Source organism: Microtus pennsylvanicus, chromosome 11 (assembly GCF_037038515.1).
Source record: "Microtus pennsylvanicus isolate mMicPen1 chromosome 11, mMicPen1.hap1, whole genome shotgun sequence".
Lineage (NCBI taxonomy): Eukaryota > Metazoa > Chordata > Mammalia > Rodentia > Cricetidae > Microtus > Microtus pennsylvanicus.
Genome location: NC_134589.1, coordinates 100,879,063 through 100,898,893, shown reverse-complemented (window position 1 = coordinate 100,898,893; position 19,831 = coordinate 100,879,063). Strand labels below are relative to the sequence as shown.

General features: G+C 46.3%; 1 protein-coding gene across 1 annotated transcript in view; it reads left to right on the top strand.

The window, feature by feature from the left end:
• The first annotated feature begins 1,052 nt into the window (after positions 1 to 1,052).
• The window catches only part of Cpped1 (calcineurin like phosphoesterase domain containing 1), a 142,895-nt gene continuing 124,116 nt past the window's right edge, over positions 1,053 to 19,831 (top strand). Inside the window, exon 1 of the mRNA XM_075942060.1 lies at positions 1,053 to 1,443. Coding sequence (XP_075798175.1) covers positions 1,374 to 1,443 — 70 coding nt within the window. The 5' untranslated portion in view covers positions 1,053 to 1,373. The remainder of the gene's footprint in view (positions 1,444 to 19,831) is intronic.

Sequence of the window (19,831 nt, the reverse complement as noted above, 5' to 3'; positions counted from 1 at the left end):
CCAATGGTTCTCAACCTGTGGGTCGCAACCCCTTGGGGGTCCAATGATTCTTTCACAGGGGTTGCCTAAGAGTATCTGCATATCAGATATTTACATTGCAATCATAACAGTAGCAAAATTAATTATGAAGTAGCAATAAAATAATTTTATGGTTGGGGTTCACCGCAACATGAGGAACTGCATTAAGGGATCACAGCATTAGAAAGGTTGAGAATCACAACCATAACCCTAGGTATTGTTCTCATTTGATAGGTAGGGAGACTGAGGTGCAAAGAGACTAATTTTGAAGATCATACCTACAGTAAGTGATAGTATCGGGATGAAGCCACGTACGGAGGCATGAGCTCATTTCTGTCCTGAATCACTGTGACCTATATCTGATTCTAGTTCGAGGTCATGGGACAGTCATCCTGGCTCCACTAAACACAAAAACATTCCAGGTGTAGGCCACTTGTTGAGAAGAGAATTTCGCAAACTTGGCAAACCCTAAGACTACCCCTGCAGTGCTTGATCAAAACATCCTCTTCTTGGAGATCTGAATTCAACATTTCAACTTTGAAATCTAAATTGATAGCAAGAATGAGGGTTGTAGTTCCGCGAATGGCTTTTGAGCTGGACATACTCCAGCTTGCCTGCTCATCTGCAGCAATTCTTAATTTTCAAGAATTGTGTTACTCTCTGAGTGTCAGTTTCTCCACCTGCCAAAGGAAGCCAAGGAGGTACAGAGCTAAATACAAAGTGCTTAGGGCAATGGCTGCTGCAGGGCAAGAGAAAGGAGTGACAACGTCCAGGCAGTCAAGACACCTTAAAGACCCCCAAGACTATGGTGGGCAGTTTGGAAGGGCTGCAACTTAAAAGTTAGGGCATCGAATTAAAATGGAATTTCAGATAAAGAATATTAGAAAAAAAAATAACAGCATCAGTATCTCCCAGCAGCTCTTGCTCTCACGACCAACCACTGGTGGGACTAGGAAGTCTGGGTCCTTCTCAGCCTTCACATCCTCTTTTCAAGTTCATGGGATATACTTATACTAAACCTATTTTCTATTCTTGTTTTCAATCTGAAATCACAAATTACAAAGAGGCCCTATACTTGTTAAAATATGGCAACTCCAGGTCTCTAAGCCTCAACACCGGATCTGCTCCTGTGCAAGCTGGACTCCGACCCAGCAGGCGCCCAGGTCGATCCTAGAGGAGTGCCATGTCCCTTGTCCCTCCCAGGCCGCACGAGTGGCCCCGCGCGGCCCCGCCCCGCCCGTCCGTCTGGGAGCGGAGGGCAGGTTCCACAAACTGTTCCGGCGGGCCGCAGGGTGGTGTGGACCCGCTCCCTCCTCCCACAGGACGTGCCCAGGCAAGGCAGAAAGTCGCTCGCCATGTCATCCGCGGAGGCGGGGGATGTTTTCCTCAGAGCCCGGGGCAGGACCCTGGACGCGTTTTCCTCAGGTACTGCTTGGCTCTTCGCCCGGGAAGGGGTACTCCGGGACTGCGGAACCTTCCGCGCAGGGAACCTTCCGGTAACGGGCCACGCTTCCAGAGGGACCCCTTCACCGGTTGCACACGGCACCAGGGGACCTCTGTAGGAGTTGCGTCTGTCTAGGGTGTGGAGTTCTTCACTCACTGGCCTTGCCCTGACCTTGCAAGAAAAGAGAGAGAGAGAGAGAGAGAGAGAGAGAGAGAGAGAGAGAGAGAGAGAGAGAGGGAGGGAGGGAGGGAGGGAGGGAGGGAGGGAGGGAGGGAGGGAGGGAGGGAGGGAGAGAGAGAGAGAGGAGAGAGAAAGAAAGAAAGAAAAAAGACACGGAAGTTCGGTGGAGATGGCAGATGGCAGAGAAGCCTTGCCTCTATGTGGAACCTATCTCTCGACTTCCTCATCCCTCATCCCCAGAACTGTGGTTATGGAAGGCAAGCTTGTGAGAGGCGCATGTCAGAGGTTGTGACTTGCAGGATTTTATTTTATACACCACACTTCCAGCTATTTACTGTAACAGTAGAGAGGAAGGCAGCCTGGGTCCTGGTAATGTCTCGGGCTTAGCCTCACAGGGGGCGTAAACACTCTAGGGTGGCACACACGCTAGGTACTAGGCCTTGGGCCACCCAGAGGGAACAGCGATTGGTTCCTGTGCCCCCCCCCCCCCGTTTTGTTTGGGTCTTTGGGGTTGATCCCTCTCAGGCCCTTAGAACCACAGGAAAGTTCACCCTTCTTGGCTCCTGGCAGTCTTTTCTTGCGTCATTCTTCTGCCTCCAATTTGCCTGAACTGTTCTGAAAAAGAAGCAGGCTGGTTCCAAACCCTGGAGGACGCTGGCACTTGCACTTCCCTGCGCTCACGACCCCTGGTGGGACTGGGAAGTCTGGGGCCTTCTCAGCCTTCACATTCTATTTTCAAGTTCATTTCCCCAGTCTTACCTCTGGCTGCCTAGCCAAAGAGATCAATCCTCTAATTCTCGCCTAGCTGTGGTTCTTTGCCCTCTTTGGTTCTGCACGAGTGCACAGCTAAAAGTCCACTTGTGGTTGACTGGGGGAAATGCAATCTGCTGTGGTGCCATTGTCCACAGTTTTTACCGTGTCTTGTGTGTGTGTGTGTGTGTGTGTGTATGTGTGTGTGTGTGTATGTGTGTGTGTGTGTGTATGTGTGTGTGTATGTGTGTGTGTGTGTGTGTGTGTATGTGTGTGTGTGTGTATGTGTGTGTGTGTGTGTGTATGTGTGTGTGTGTGTGTGTGTATGTGTGTGTGTGTATGTGTGTGTGTGTGTGTATGTGTGTGTGTATGTGTGTGTGTGTGTGTGTGTGTGTTTTCCTGTATGTTTTTTGAGATGCATCCACATTACTCTAAGTAGTCCTTATTTCCTTCTGGGCAATATTTGATTGCGTGTATGTGTTGTACGTTTTGTTAATGGGTATGCTGAGCCTTCTCCAGCTTGCAATCTTTCTTCTCTTTCTAGTGTTCTAGGACAGTGACTGCTACGTAGGTACATGCAGCAGTGAACTGTTGGCCCTGTTCCCTAGGAAGCCTTGAGAGCTGGGCAAGGAAGAGACTCAGCCAATGAGAAGCTCCCATGGGAGGTCAGGGTGAAGGGAAAAGAGAACACCAGCACATTATTCCTGCACTTGATGCCCTTCCAGGGATCCCTTTTGTAGGCTGTAGTCCTCCCCGGAAAGGCCCTGCTTCTCTCAGATGCTGTTTTCTCAGACTCTTTTTCCAGCTCGATGCATCTGAGTGAAAGCTGATCTCCATTTTTCTGGCCATTAAATTATCCCCCATAGTTTCTTTCATTCAACCCATCCCAAATAATCCCTTTGAAGATGACCCAGGAATTTCCTAATTTTAGTGTGTTAACTATTTCTTCCTTGGTCCTGACTGGTACAGGGACTATGTAGTTTTCACTTTTCATCCTTGTTAACAGTGTTGTAACAGTGTAGACACATGGGAGAATTTCTTCAGGAGCAAGGGTGTAATCATCGCCAGATTTACCAAGTGATGTCACGATACCCTCTAGAGGTTGTATCCATCCATCCATGTTCCTTTATGCCATAGGTTTCTTTTCAATATGCAACCCTAATACCTCTCGTTTACTCTCTCCAGTGAGTTGTGGGGAATATAAAAAGAAGGGGTGACAAATCCCAGCCCTCAGCTCCAAGTCTAGGCACAGAGCTGTGGTACAGAATAGTAATCCCTAGCACCTTGTGACCACTGTATTGGGAGGAATCAGGATTGTAAGTACTTGGCCATGTTTGATGGCTGGGGTAGGGGTGAGGGGGTGTGGGGCATTGATTGGTATCAGGGTAGGTTTGAGATATCATCTGGAATTCTGAACGCTGAATGTTTAGAAAGGTAGGGATGGGATTTGTTGCTTTAAGGTTTGGAGACCCCATTGTGAAGGGGTACAGTGTACCACAGGGGGTGGTGCCTATGTGTTGTCTGTCCTGTGTGTGTTTACTATTCACATGCATGTAGCATACATCAAAAATCCAAGAGCAGAACAGCCAGAAATTCTGGAAAAACCAGCAGCCAGTCTTGCCACGAAAGCCTGGCTGGAAGGCTTAGGCAGGGAGGCACACAGTGTCAGATGCCACAGAAATGCCTGCGAACATGAGCTGAGCTGCTGCCTCCCCTGTGCTCCCAGGGCTGTGCAGTCCCCTGGGAAGTAGAGCCTTAAGTCTGTGGATACAGATCTCACACGACCATCCAAGGAGTTCGGTTAACTCAAGCAACTGTCTCTAGTTTCCACTGTGCTCACAGTCCCAAATGAGATGAAAATATGATCCCCACCAGAGGTGCTTTACCTGAGAACAGCACTTTCATTTCTCCAGGAGTTGCTTTACCTGAGTACAGTACTTCCATTTCTCCAGGAGGTGCTTTACCTGAGCACAGTACTTCCATTTCTCCAGGAGGTGCTTTACCTGAGCACAGTACTTCCATTTCTCCAGGAGTTGCTTTACCTGAGCACAGTACTTCCATTTCTCCAGGAGGTGCTTTACCTGAGTACAGTACTTCCATTTCTCCAGGAGGTGCTTTACCTGAGCACAGTACTTCCATTTCTCCAGGAGGTGCTTTACCTGAGCACAGTACTTCCATTTCTCCAGGAGGTGCTTTACCTGAGCACAGTACTTCCATTTCTCCAGGAGTTGGGTGAGTCTCAATTTCAGCCATCCTGTTAACATAATCTGCTATACTCTGTTGACAGTGTTTATAAGAAATAAAATGGAACTGTCTCACCTGAGCAAGTTTGTGTTCCTAAGTCCTGTCCAGATACTCATTTTAATTAGGCAAATTGATAATTAGAGTTCCTTGACACATATCCTAATTAGGACTTTGTTTTCCGCATGTAACTGTCTTCTCAGATCTAGTACATCTGTTCCAAAGGAATTCTGAAAGGGAGAAATCAGGATAAAGGTGCTTTTAAATGCTGTATTTAACGGCCAGCAAGATGGCTCAGAGGGTAAATGTGTTTGCCGCCAAGCCTGACCACCTGGTTTTGATTCTGAGAGTCCACATGGTAGGAGGAGACCAACTCCCTTTGATTGTCCTCTGACCTCCAGGTGTGTGCTGTGGCATGTGGCCACCCACACCCACACACAAATAAACAATAAGATGTAATGAAACTGAATTTAATTTCTTCTGAGGTACTAGATTTATTTTCCTGAAACTCCACCTTCTTGGGTGGCTTCCTTTCAAAGTTTGTTTGGGTCTGGGGAGATGACTCAGCATTTAAGAACACTTTCTGCTCTGCTGGAGGACCTGGCCTCCATTCCCAGCGCCCAGGTCAGATGGCTCACAGCCGCCAGGAGCTCCGTCAAGGGGATCTGGTACCCTCCTCTAGATTGCACAGGCATCCAGATACATATGGTATAGTATACATTCACACAGGTAAACCCACAGGTATACACAGAGATAAAAGAATAAAAAATAATTTGAAGGACAGTATTTTAAAACATAGCAAATAAAGACTTGTTTTCATGGCCATTTTGCACCTCTGCAGCTGCCTTGTAGGAACTGATTACTTTGGTTAATGTTGACCATTTTTGGTCCTTCTGTAAATCCTCTCACTGCAGAGAGGAAGTAAACTCTCGGTGGAAATAATCAGGTTTAAACAGTTGTAACAGGCAGAAGAAGAAGTGAGGGCTCCAGTCGTGCCTTTTCATTAGGACAAATTCATTCCTATTTGAAGAGGGGTTCAATAAAAGCCGTGGGAGTGGACAGATTTGGCCAACAGCCTCAATCAATACAGAGTTTAATCATAGTAGCTGAACTTGGGTTGGTTGTGGAAGGCCCTGTGGTGATAACTGAGCTATAAGCTATTAACTAGGTGAGCTGTAACTCAGTGGGTTGGTTGTGGAAGGCCCTGTGGTGGTAACTGAGCTATAAGCTATTAACTAGGTGAGCTGTAACTCAGTGGCTGTTGAACTGACTACGCTGTAGCCAGTTAAATTGCTTCCTCCTCTTCACTTCTGCTTTCTGTTACTCATTTAAATGGCCTGGTGCTGGAGTTCTCAGATGCACTGGCTCTAGGAGCTGCCTGCTCATTAGTGTCTGTCTTTGCTTTGTTTTGATCAAATAATTGCACTTAATTTAATTGACCACAGGAAGTTCCTGTGATTAGACAGGAAGACTGGCCCTTTCTCTTTTCCTTAGCATAGTGACCAGCGATGGGATCCAGTGGTCACTGCACAATTTACCTGTTTAAAAAGATCACACTTTTCAAAAACTAATTTCTAACTGAATTATTTTATTTGTTTATTTGTGATAGGCTCTAACCCAAGCTGGTGTGGAGCTGATGAGCCTTCTGCCTCAGTCTCCCAGGTACTAGGATTACTGGTGTGTACCGTCACATCTGGCTGTGTTTTATTTTTAAAAACTCCCGGGAACCCATTTACCATAACTTTCATTAATATTGCGCTTACAGCTTGCTTTCAGTAAATTTGCAAAGTGATGCAGGCATGCGGCAGTCTGAAGCAGCCTCGTGTCTGCCTGAGAGTGATGCAGGCATGCAGCAGTCTGAAGCAGCCTGTGTGTCCACCTGAGAGTTATGCAGGCATGCAGCAGTCTGAAGCAGCCTTGTGTGTCCACCTGAGAGTGATGCAGGCATGCAGCAGTCTGAAGCAGCCTGTGTGTCCACCTGAGAGTGATGCAGGCATGCAGCAGTCTGAAGCAGCCTTGTGTGTCCACTTGAGAGTGATGCAGGCATGCAGCAGTCTGAAGCAGCCTGTGTGTCCACCTGAGAGTGATGCAGGCATGCAGCAGTCTGAAGCAGCCTGTGTGTCCACCTGAGAGTGATGCAGGCATGCAGCAGTCTGAAGCAGCCTTGTGTGTCCACCTGAGAGTGATGCAGGCATGCAGCAGTCTGAAGCAGCCTGTGTGTCCACCTGAGAGTGATGCAGGCATGCAGCAGTCTGAAGCAGCCTTGTGTGTCCACTTGAGAGTGATGCAGGCATGCAGCAGTCTGAAGCAGCCTTGTGTGTCCACCTGAGAGTGATGCAGGCATGCAGCAGTCTGAAGCAGCCTTGTGTGTCCACTTGAGAGTGATGCAGGCATGCAGCAGTCTGAAGCAGCCTTGTGTGTCCACCTGAGAGTGATGCAGGCATGCAGCAGTCTGAAGCAGCCTGTGTGTCCACCTGAGAGTGATGCAGGCATGCAGCAGTCTGAAGCAGCCTTGTGTGTCCACCTGAGAGTGATGCAGGCATGCAGCAGTCTGAAGCAGCCTTGTGTGTCCACCTGAGAGTGATGCAGGCATGCAGCAGTCTGAAACAGCCTTGTGTGTCCACCTGAGAGTGATGCAGGCATGCAGCAGTCTGAAGCAGCCTTGTGTGTCCACCTGAGAGTGATGCAGGCATGCAGCAGTCTGAAGCAGCCTGTGTGTCCACCTGAGAGTGATGCAGGCATGCAGCAGTCTGAAGCAGCCTTGTGTGTCCACTTGAGAGTGATGCAGGCATGCAGCAGTCTGAAGCAGCCTTGTGTGTCCACCTGAGAGTGATGCAGGCATGCAGCAGTCTGAAGCAGCCTGTGTGTCCACCTGAGAGTGATGCAGGCATGCAGCAGTCTGAAGCAGCCTTGTGTGTCCACTTGAGAGTGATGCAGGCATGCAGCAGTCTGAAGCAGCCTTGTGTGTCCACCTGAGAGTGATGCAGGCATGCAGCAGTCTGAAACAGCCTTGTGTGTCCACCTGAGAGTGATGCAGGCATGCAGCAGTCTGAAGCAGCCTCGTGTCTGCCTGAGAGTGATGCAGGCATGCAGCAGTCTGAAGCAGCCTTGTGTGTCCACCTGAGAGTGATGCAGGCATGCAGCAGTCTGAAACAGCCTTGTGTGTCCACCTGAGAGTGATGCAGGCATGCAGCAGTCTGAAGCAGCCTGTGTGTCTGCCTGAGAGTGATGCAGGCATGCAGCAGTCTGAAACAGCCTTGTGTGTCCACCTGAGAGTGATGCAGGCATGCAGCAGTCTGAAGCAGCCTCATGTCTGCCTGTAGTCTGTATGTGTTCCCACTGCCACACTTCACAGATAGCTACTAAATCTTATTTGGGCATTTCCTGTGATTAGAATCGTATGTGGCCTTTTCTGGCTGGCTTTGCCCTAGGATGCTTTAGAAGCTAATCCACACTGTAGCGAGTGGTTAGTGTTTTGCCCCTTTTTACCGCATCTCATTTCATTGTGTAAATGGCCAAATTTGTATGTCCACTTATTGGTAAACATTTAGATTTATTATATTGTGGGATATTCATTAACACATTTTTAATGAGTAGCTCCTATGAACAGCAATATACAAGTCTTGATTTATTTTTATTTCTTTTGAGCACATGTGTAGGTTTGGAATTTCTGGGTCATGCAGTAGCTGTAGTTAATGTTTGGAGAGTCTGCTGACCTGTTTGCCACAGCACCTTCACTGTGTACCTCCTTACCGCAGCGTCTATGGGTTTAGTTTCTCTGATTTCTTGCAGCACTTGCTGTCTGTTTGGTTGTAGCGTGGGGTGGGTTCTCATGGTGTTGGTTTGTATTTTTCCTAGTGGCTGATTTATTAGTTAGCATCTCATCACTGGGATGAAATACGTAGCAAAGCAACTCAAGAAGACGGTTTATTTTTGGCTCATAATTGGAGGTATGGTTCTTCACGGCAGGGCCGTGAGGCAACTGTTTATACTGCATCCGCTTTCTGGAAGCAGAGAGAGCTGGGGATGGATGCTTGTGCTCTGCTTCCTCTTTCTTCAGTCTGGGACTCCAGTCCACTGAGGGGTGCCACCCACATTCAGTCAAACCTTTCCAGAAACACCCTCAGACGACCGAGGTGTGTTCCCATGGCGATTCATTAAATCAAATGAAGTTGATTGACCACCACACTGATAGTGTTGAATACCTTTTTGTGTGCTCAGTGGCCACTGGTAGATCTCGGAAGAAATTGACTTAGATTATTAGCCATTTTAAAATTGTGTTGTCTTTTTATGATAGAGCCCATAGAGTTCTTGTTTCTGGACCAGACCCGTTTCTCACTGGAAGTATGATGCCCAGGTTTCGTCTTCTACTCTGTGAATTGTCTTCAAATGAAGTTCTCCATTAGGATGAAATTCAGTTGATTGCTTTTCCTTTTATCGTGTCACACCTACAAAAATTTCTTTGTCTACGTTGCAGATTATGAAGATTTAATCCTATATTTTATGGTAATAGTTCTTAAATTTTGGGCAAGTTTTTTTGTTCTTTTGGTTTTTTGTTTTGTTCTTAGAGGGCCAGTGAGCTGGCTCACAGGGTAAAAAAGCATTCACTATGAAAGCCAGAGGACTGGAGTTTGCTACCTGGAACTGACAGATGTAATCTATGTCTGGAACCTACAGCAAGACATGAGAATGCAGACCATGCAGTTTGCAGGTTAGGCATCCTGGGGTAAGCAGCACAGAAAACACAAGGGAGCCTGCCTCAGAAATAAGGTGCAAGGCAAGAACTGACTCCCCAAATTGTCCTCTCACCTCCATAGGTGTGCTGTGGCTCATGGTGCCCATCATAATAATAAAGTTAAAGAAATTAGTTTATAGGGATGTCCTCAAGCACATTCGGCAAGGCCTCACTCACCCTCTGGGCTACACTTCCAGCTCTGCACAGAGTTGAGGTGATTTGACTGTATGACACAGAGCGAGGCAAGCTCCCGCTGTTACTTCCTTTTCTACCCACAGTGCACTCTTCATAGAGCAAACAGTTTAAACAGAAAGAATACACTGTGGCTCTCAACTTTTCAGTTTTATGTAGACCATAAATACACATTTATTTACCTATCTTTTTCGGGTCAGGCCAAGCACTTGTCTTGACCAGTGTGGTAGTTTGAATATAACTGGCCCCCATAAACTCATAGAGAGTGGCACTCTAGGAGGTGTGGCTTTGCTGGAGTAGTTATGTTTTTCTATACTCAGGACACTGTCCAGTGTCTCTGTCAGCTTCCTGTTGCCTGCAAACCAAGATGTAGGATACTCGCTACTTCTCCAGCACCATGTCTGCCGGCACACTGCCATGCCCCAGCATGGTGATAATGGACTGAACTTGTGAACTGTAAGCCACCAACTCAAATTGATGTTTTCTGTTATAAGAGTTGCCATGGTGCTGGTGTCTTCTCACAGCAATAGACTCTCTTAAACAGCCTGGGTGTATAGATGGACCTTTTGTGACTTTTCTTTGCATTAAGTACCAATGAAAGAATGTTTTCCAGTTTGCAACCTGTTCCCCATAGACATGTAGTCAGTTAAAACTCACCCGGGCAGCACTCTCCATGGGGGATTCTTAGGTTTAGATTTCTCCTGTTTGACACTTAATCCCCTACCACCGAAATCAATGGTGTTTCATTTTTACCAGCTCACTTTTCTTGAGTCTCTCCCTAAAATGTTCATCTTTAGAGACGTGCTTAGAGTTGGAAAGAACTCTCCATGGTCCCCTGCACCACACATTTCATTAAATCAGGCAACTTAAAAATTAACATCAGCATCCACAGATTGAGGACAAGTCAAAGCAAAGTACTCGGGCCAGGTGCAGAAGTGTGCAGAGTGCAGGAGAATGGGGTGTCACGGCAGGCTGCACTTCTGGCTGGCCTCTGGGTAACACTGTCTTCTGCAGAAGTCTTCTAGAATGCTGGCCAGACCTTCCAGGAATCCCGTGGACTTCTTACCAGAGAAGACAACTTTTATGTCTGTGCACTACCCAAAGTTGAACTTTGCTGAGTGCGCCAATGAGGAAGGGGCGTTGATACAGTGCTTGGCCAGCGGCAGACCACGGCAGCCCAGGAACTCCTGGCCTTCTGCCCCACAACCAAGCACCCAAGGACGAAGTGACCACACACTGCCTAGCCTTCTTTAGGAGAAGAGAAAGCATGCCAATGCCACCTGTCCTCATTTATAAAATGGGGGCACAGCTTGGTTGATCTGCTTTAAGGCACAGCTGTGATCAAACACTCATTGACTTTGGTTTGTGCTGACTTCCTGTATAAGGGTTACCAAAGCATTTCGTGATGTGAGTTCTTACCCTGGTGAATGGGCAGGTCCAGAGACCTCTGCTCTGATGACAGGCCCCTTGCCTTTGCTGCCAATGACACTGAAGCAGGGCAGGGTTTCCATCTGTCCAGGCTGCTCTTCAGGGTTTCCAGCTTGCAGTTCACCTGAAGCTGAGCGGTCTTAAGTGATTTTGTAGTTGAAGAAGTCTGTACTGCTCATATCTTGTAAATTAGGTCCCCAACACTTGCTTTAACTCATTCTTTTCCTTGATGACACATAGGACCATCTCTAATGCATTTTCTTCTTATGATTCTATTCTTCTTTCCCACCGCGAGATTATAGGTGATTCCTGCCCAGATTTGGACAGTGGCTGGAGGTCAAGCACACTCAGCAGTGTGTGTAATGTGCAGGTGGATGGATCCCTGTATGTGTGGATCCCCTGAACAAAACAGAACTGATGTTAAGGTATTAGGCAAACGGCTTGTGTTCCTCAGTCCCACACTGAACCACTGATAGGTACCTCAGCTGGGAGAATGTTGCCTTCTTTCTGCATTCAAGGGCCCAGCCTGGTACCTGCAGGGTTTCATCTGCCCAGAGGACACACCACTTCCATGTCTCCCTCAAGCCCAGTGAGTCAGAGCTGCCTGTGTCTTGGTAGGGAAATAGGGACATGGGGCAAAGGTATAGCCAATATCTACTGGAAACACCCCAAAAATGTCACAAGAAGGCCCTGAAGATGTCTTACTATTCTATAACCTGTCTAAGATAGACTTGGCCAAAGCTAGGGGTGCTAAGAGCCACCTGCCCAAGGAATCCTGATCTACCTGTTGTCTCCAAAGGGTTTGACACATCTTCAGTCAGTTGCCAAGTGTGTCCATCAAGCCTTGACTTCTGAGTCTCAAAACCATTTTTTAAAATGCGTTTGAACTAAAAATAGGGTCAATTCACCCTGGTACCTGGGACAAATGATTTGGCAGTTCTGAGAAAAACTGTTATTTCAGTCCCTGAAGGACACTTTAAAATTACTTTTCGCATACTGGGCAGCTTACCCCTTTTAGGTGCATGGTTTGCACTCTCTATCGCATGCACAGAGCTGTACAATATCACTGCAGTCAGCTTTAGACTTGCACCATCCTGAAGAAGAACTTATAGCTGTCCCCAGCCCCCAGCCCCAGAACAAGGAAGGACGCCGCATCTGCCACATCCAGCCTGACCATTTTATGAGACTATTGTTAGACTAGAAAGAGTCCCAGAGTAGCGAATATTATTTAGCAACTTTTTTCCACTAAAATAAGATTAGTCCCCTGAGAAGATAAAGGATTTTGCTGAAGACATTTAGATTGCGATTCACCATGCAGATTGCTGCCAGGAGGAGCTGCAAAAATTGTATTTCGCTGGCATTTGCTCTTTAGCCTGACAGCCTCCAGGCAGCTGTAAGGCTTCCCTGCTTTTACTGTTTTGTAACCAACACAGAATCCATGGAATGGGAAAGATAAGGGTGTTGGGACAGAGCTTGTAGATACTTATTCTAAAATGTCATAGGCTGTTTTCATGGAGACAAAGACATGGGTCAAACTCCAGGATCCTGTCTCTAAGACAGAAATCACGGTGACTCTGAATGGTGATCATGGGAACTGTAGGTAGCTCACATTGAACCATTTACTCTGACCTTGTTCAAATGCTTTATATATGTTAAGTAATTCTTCATAAGGAGCTGGCTTTATCCATTCTCTGCAGATGAGGAGACTGAATCCTGGAGAGGGTAAGGAGCTTGAATGTGGTACAGTTAGTAAAATAGAAATAGATCACGGCATGAACTCTTGAAACTCAGGTTGTAGACTACATGGACCAGGTTAGGGTAAGCCATGTATGGTCTCATGCCAGCTTCCTGTTCCAGCCTTACCCCGCCCAGGAGTGTGTCCCTCCCAGGACCCCGCTAGTCATTCCACCTTGTGACTACACCTAAGATCCTAACAAGCATGGTGTCAAATAACAACCTCGTTCTGTCCACCTTCTCCACCATTCTGGAAGGCGGCCTGCATTGTCCACTGTTAAATGTCTAGCATTGCACATGGCCCACACCACAAAGTCGTGCCCAGAGTATAATGTGCTCCCCTCCCTTACTGTGTAGACTCACGATCTTCCTGCTTCAACCTCCTGTATGCTGGAGCTATATGGTGCGCACCACCATGCCCAGCTCCCATGTGTTGGAATGATAGAAGGGAGCCAGAGTGCATCTGCTTTCTGGGGTGAGGGCAGGCTCTGTGCAGTGAGGCTGGCCACAGTAGATGACACTTCCTGTCGGAAGAGTTGACAGTGGAGAACAGTCCTTGGCGGGATGGGAAGTATGGGTATGGGAGAGGAGGCAGACAGTGGCTCATCTCGGAAGGTACTGTGGTGTGTCCTGAACTGGGATTCTTACTTCCCAACTATAGATACAATGTGACCAGCTGCTTCAAGCCCCTGCCACTGTGACTCCCTGTCATGGTGAACTGTGCCCTCAAACAGTGATCCCAAATAAACCCTTCTCTTTTTAAGTCACTTTCCCAGCTGGTTATCACAGTAACTAAGACAACCACCCATTTCCAGTGTGACATCCAAAAATGTCTAGACATTTTATGTTAAAATCATCCAACAGTGTAGATGTTAAGGTGTCTAAAATCATCCGGTCTGTTGAGTGTAGAGCCACTGATTGGACCTGTGGTAGATGCAGCTGGAAAAGCTTTGACCTCATTCCAGTTCCCAGTGTCCAGAGGCATCTTCCCTCATCCCCACTATCATCATGTGTTTGCTACACGCCAGCCCCAAGACAGGTCTGGATGATATGTGTCAGACATGACTTGCTATTGAGAGTCAGAGCAGTAACAGCAACTCTCACTGGGGTGGGGAGTGATGGGGGAAGGTTTGGAACAGCACAGTGGCAGCTGCCACCTGGTGGGCTGCAGTAGAGGAGCTGCAGAGTTGTTCTTTTTTTTTTATAAATTTATTTATTTATTAAAGATTTCTGTCTCTTCCCCGCCACCGCCTCCCATTTCCCTCCCCCTCCTCCAATTAAGTCCCCCCCCCAGCCCGAAAAGCAATCAGGGTTCCCTGTCCTGTGGGAGGTCCAAGGAACCCCCACCTCCATCCAGGTCTAGTAAGTTGAGCATCCAAACTGCCTAGGCTCCCACAAAGCCAGTGCATGCAGTAGGATCAGAAACCCATTGCCATTGTTCTTGAGTTCTCATTAGTCCTCATTGTCCGCTATGTTCAGAGAGTCCGGTTTTATCCCAGGCTTTTCCAGACCCAGGCCAGCTGGCCTTGGTGAGTTCCCAGTAGAACATCCCCATTGTCTCAGTGTGTGGGTGCACCCCTTGCGGTCCTGAGTTCCTTGCTCATGCTCTCTCTCCTTCTGCTCCTGATTTGGACCTTGAGATTTCAGTTCGGTGCTCCAATGTGGGTCTCTGTCTCTGTCTCCTTTCATCACCTGCTGCAGAGTTGTTCTTGAAGCCCTGTTAAAGCTGGACCAGCAGAGAGCAGACCCAAGGGGGTTGCAGTACAGGACAGGAAGACTGGGGCAGGCAATGTTGTAGAAAAGGAAAGTCAGAGCTTGGCTGGCTGTGTGATTTCAAAGACATGATCCCAAGATCTGTAGACTAAGGGACCAGAGGTGATGGTGGCAGAACTTAGGTACCCGGGGGAAAAGCCAGGATGAGTTGTGAGTGAAATGCATGAATTTTAAATTCAACATTTGGACATTTGAAGAAAAATAAACCTACCTACTCCTTTTAAAATTAATTCTTTAGCTGTCTAGTTATGTGTTATTTTGAGTTTGCCAAATGAACAGGAACCAACACCTTGAATTCTTAAATTGCTGTACCCTGTAGTGATGTGAGGTAGTTCTGCCTGAGGCCTTTTGACCAGACTGCTCAGACAGGGTCTTACACTTTGTGCTGTGTTTAACCAAACTCAGTCTATAAAGTGTGGTGGATTGAAAGGAAATGTCCCCATGGGCTCATAGGGAGTGGCTCTATTAGGAGCTGTGCCTTGTTGGAGTAGGTGTGGCCCTGTTGGAGGAAGTGTGTCACCTGGGGTGGGCTTTGAGGTCTCAAAAGTTCAGGCCACGCCCAGTGACTCTCTCACTTCCTGCTGTCTGGAGATCAAGATGCAGAACTCTCAGCTACCTCTCCAGCACCAGTCTGCCTGCATTCCACCATGCTTCCTGCCAGAATGATAATGGACTACACTACACATCTGAATATAAACCAGACCCAATTAAATGTTTTCCTTTGTGAGAGTTGCCATGGTCATGGTGTCTCTTCAGCATCAGAAACCCTAAGACAGAAAGTGTGATTTTTCCCCCCTTTGTAAAAATTAAGAGATCTGTTTATCATTGTATTTTACCTGTAGTCATTTGGGGCTCTCTGTGTAGCATATCATGAGTGCGTACGTTATTACAGCAACAGGCATTCATGACACAGTGACTTTCCTTAGCCTCTTCCTAGTCATGGGATAAGAACAGTGATTTTATTATATTATTTATTATGTATATATGTATGTATACAGTGACTAGCAGGCAGTAGCAAAAGAATCTATGATGTTTCTAATTTTAAGAATATATTAAAAGTCGGCTTCTACTAACAATTGACAAATATACCCAAATGGTAATACAAGTGAGCAAGAAGAAATACATTGGCAGAAACAGGTCCGACATTTATTCTGAGACACTGACAGTGCCAACTGTAAAGAGACTTGTAGTTTGAGTCTGTCTTTCCGCAGGGTTTAGCACACAAGCAGTCTCAGGGAGGCAGTGTGTGATTCCCACAGGCTTTTAAGACTCATCCCTGTGTCAGGTTGCCTTGCACCTGATTAAACGGTTGAAAAATCTCAGAGGCTTTTTTGTGAGGAGTTTATTCTCACCCAAGATCCACTATTAATCCCTTAATTTTGCAAGATGGTTGCCATGATAGTCTCTTATCAGGCAGCGGAAACCAGAGTTAGCCAGACCTTGTAACTCTGTGTACGACAGATAACTTGGTTTAATAAGACAAGTTTTTTTTTTCTCTAAAAATGTAAAACTTTTAAAATTAAAGCTTTTAAAGTAGAAATTGGTGGCAACCTTGAGGTGTTGGCTCGTGACTTCTGTGTGAGCTCAGATGGAAACCACCTGATCCCAAATGTGTAGGGCATTTGAAACTGCTTTTACTCCTTCTGTGTTTTCTGGGTCTCCTCTTCCTCACCTTGGGCACAATAGAAGAGTTTCCCTAGATGGGAACCAGGTGGTGAATTGACTGTGTGTGGGCTAGAGCAAGTTCAGGGCCTGTGGAAGGACCATGCATTTCAGCCAATCCTTGGCATTTGTCATATGAGCGCAGTGTGACCAGATTTTCCAAGAGACTCCAGAAATCCAGGCATGCATTAATATATATATATATTCGTATAGAATATGAATTTAAAATGTTGGCAACAGATTTCAAATTTTGTAAACAGTGCGTGGGTCTAAGAGAACACATCTGCTAGCCAGACCTTGAGTTTGGCGTGTCTGGAGATCACCAATTAGCAGCCTCAGAAGCTGGTGTCTGGGCAGCAGCCGTACCCTGCGTTCCGCCTCATGCTGTTGGCAGACTGTGATCATCAGAGACTATGGGGAGAAAGTGCGGGCCTTGCCAGCTTCATTTATGCGTTCATCTCATTTACTGAGTCACTCCACTTGGAGGAACTTTCTGGAGACAAGATGTCTACATAGTGATCAACAACTTTTGGGCAGCCGGGTTTGTGCATCTTTCCAGCCTGAGACGCTCTCAGTATCACCTTGGTTAAATAAAAAGCTGGTTAAGTTCAGTTTTTAGAAACTTGTCATAACTCAGGTAGCCTCTGTTGCTAAGCTTTCCAGTTTCCTGTGGGTGGGCCGAAATAAATGGGTATAGTTCTCAGTACTACAAAGTCAGTAGCAAACTTGAAGCTAACCGAGCTAATTACATGAATAGCTAGGCCTGGGATTTTGTTTGTTTGTTTGCTTGTTTTTGTTTTTTTGTTTTGTTTGAGAGAAAGTCTTACGTGGCCTAGGCTGGCCTTGAACTCTACCCGAGGCTGACCTTGAATACCTCATCCCAGTGCAGGGTTACAGGTGTGTGCCACTGCCTAGCCCAGAGCTTTAGGTTGCTGTGTGTGGCTAACTCAGGCACATCCCCCCACATGCTGCCTCCTGGAATCCTTGCCTGTGGGATTATGATCCCCTATCCTTGGTGTTGGCTGACCTAACAACTTTCATTGTGATAAAGAGCTCCCCAGAAGCAGTGAGGGTGGAGGTGTCATGTCCAGGGCTGTGTCATGTACAATTATAATATACAAATATAATATAATATAATATAATAATATAGTTGCTATCAGATTCTACCCCCCCCCATGGCTTTGATGACACAAATTCTCATGTTGTGAGATGCCAAGGAACCAAGGATGACCCCTGTAGCAAGGCTAGTTAACTTCTACGTTTAAGTCCAGTTGGCACAGAGCATGGAGTTTGGAGGCAGTCTTCCTCGTGAGTTTTCAGCTGAGACCTCCACATTGACCAGCACCCTGTTGTTGCTTATGAGGGGCTCTGAGGCCAGGGCAGAGTGAGCAGAGCCTAATTCATGACCCCCAGGGATTGGGATATGTGTGCTGTCTTAACCTGTTGTGTTTCTGGCAATTTGCTACTTAACAGTAGACAGCTAATTGGATTTGTTGAAGAGGAGGCTAGAGAGATGGCTCAGTAGCCATCTGTCTATGCAAGTGTGAAAACATGAGTATGAATCCCCAAATCCATGTAAAATTGGGACGTACGTCTACAATCCCAGCACCTTTATAGAGACATGGAGGCAGAGGCCCCAATCCATATAAAGCTGGTATGTATGTCTGTAATCATATCACCTCTGTAGATATTTGGGGGCAGAGGCAGAAGAATCCTCCTCAGCAGCTCTTTCCCTCCTAATTATGGGACAGAATAAGAACAGAGACCCTGTCTGAAGGTGGAAGGCAAGGACTGATACTTGAGTTTGTCCTTTGACTTTTACACACACTACAGCACACTTAAACCTGTATATATACTCATGAATACACACACACACATACTCATGATATACACATGAAATTTAAAAAATACATTAATTATGGACATTTTTATTCATGGTTATTTTATGTGTTTCAATTAAACAAATATGTGATTTATTATGTATTAATGCTAAATGATCTGTAGATTTGTCGCAGAACTTTATATCAAGTATTTGTAAGGACCATATAGCTTTGTTTTCGTGCTTTCTTAGTGTTGTGGAAATTTATTTAAAGATGTACTACATTTGTTTAATGATACAAAGATGTGCTGCATTCTTTTATGTTGCATCTGCTTTACTCTGTGAAGCTGTGTTACTTTGCCTGCCTAAAACACTTGATTGGTCTAATAAAGAGCTGAACAGCCATTAGTAAGACAGGAGAAAGGTTAGGTGCAGCTGGAAGGCAGAGAGAATAAATAAAAGGAAAGTAAGAGAAGTCACTGAATGAGAAAAGAAGGGACCAGCCACCCAGCCACCCAGTCAGCCATGGAGTCAGAGTGAGAGTAAGATCACAGAAGTAAGACAAGGAAAAAGCCCAGAGGCAAAAGGTAGATGGGATAATGTAAGTTAAGAAAAACTGGCAAGAAATAACCCAAGCTAAGGCAGGGCATTTATAAGAAATAAGTCTCCATGTATATTTATTTGGGAGTTGGGTGGGAGGCCCCCCAAAGAGTAAAGAGTAAAAGACAACCAATCTTAGGGTTTCAGTTGCTGTGAAGAGACACTATGACCATGGCAACATTTTATAAAGGAAAATATTTAATTGGGTGGCTTACAGTTCAGAGGTTTAGTACATTATTGTCGTGTGGGACATTGCAGTGTGCAGACAGACATGGTGCTGGAAAAGGAGCTGAGAGTTCTACATCTTGATCTCTGGGCAACAAGAAGTGACCTGTGAAACTGGGCTTGAGCATAGGAGACCTTAAAGCCCCTCCCCTCCCCTGTGACACAAGTCCTTCAACAAGGCCACACCTCCTAATAGTGCCCCTCTCTTTGGGGACCATTTTCTTTCAAGCCACCACAGGCGCCATCTGGGTCAGATCTGAGACTCTTTAACCAGCACATTGTGTTCTGTCGCTCATCCCATACACTTTGTCAACGTTTGATCATGTTTTCGTCATAGCCATCGGTTAGAACCCCTGCTTGGGTTCTCCCACAAGAAAAACCATGCCTCTGTTTGTGCTCTGTGCTTGTGTGTGGTGCACACGTCCATGCTTATGGCTGTTTTCACTGTGCAACACCATGTCTTGTAGGAGCTGAAGCATCAGAGCTGGGGCCAGTGAGGCAAGTGAGTGAGCAGAGGTGCTGGCCACCAATCTAATGACCTGTGTCTGGTTCCTGAGACCCACACTGTGGGAAGAGGGCTGACTCCTAAAGGTTGTCCTCTGACCTCTTCATACAAACACACATGTGCCCTCTCTCCAAAATACATAAATAGATATTATGAAGTATTAGAACTCACCAGTCACTAAAGAATTCTTCAATTAAGCTCTTATCATTCAAATAATCTTGGAAAAGCAATTTCCAATGTGATAATTGGATAGTCATAAAAAATACTAAGAAATGTTTAGGACCAAATACCTAACTAAGCTAAAAAGAGTCAGGGAAAAAAAAAGAAGAAATGAACAGGAAAAGTACAACCCCAAATATGTTGCAGTTAAAAACAAACAAAAAAAAGCCTCCTCAGAGTGTTGTTACTGAAGTCTCAGTATTGTCCCCCCCTCCCCCACCCTGAGTCTCCTGCCAGCAGGCGTCCTAGCTGGGCTGGCTGCAGACCAGCTATTCTCAGATGTCAGTGGGTCACAGGTCAATGCGG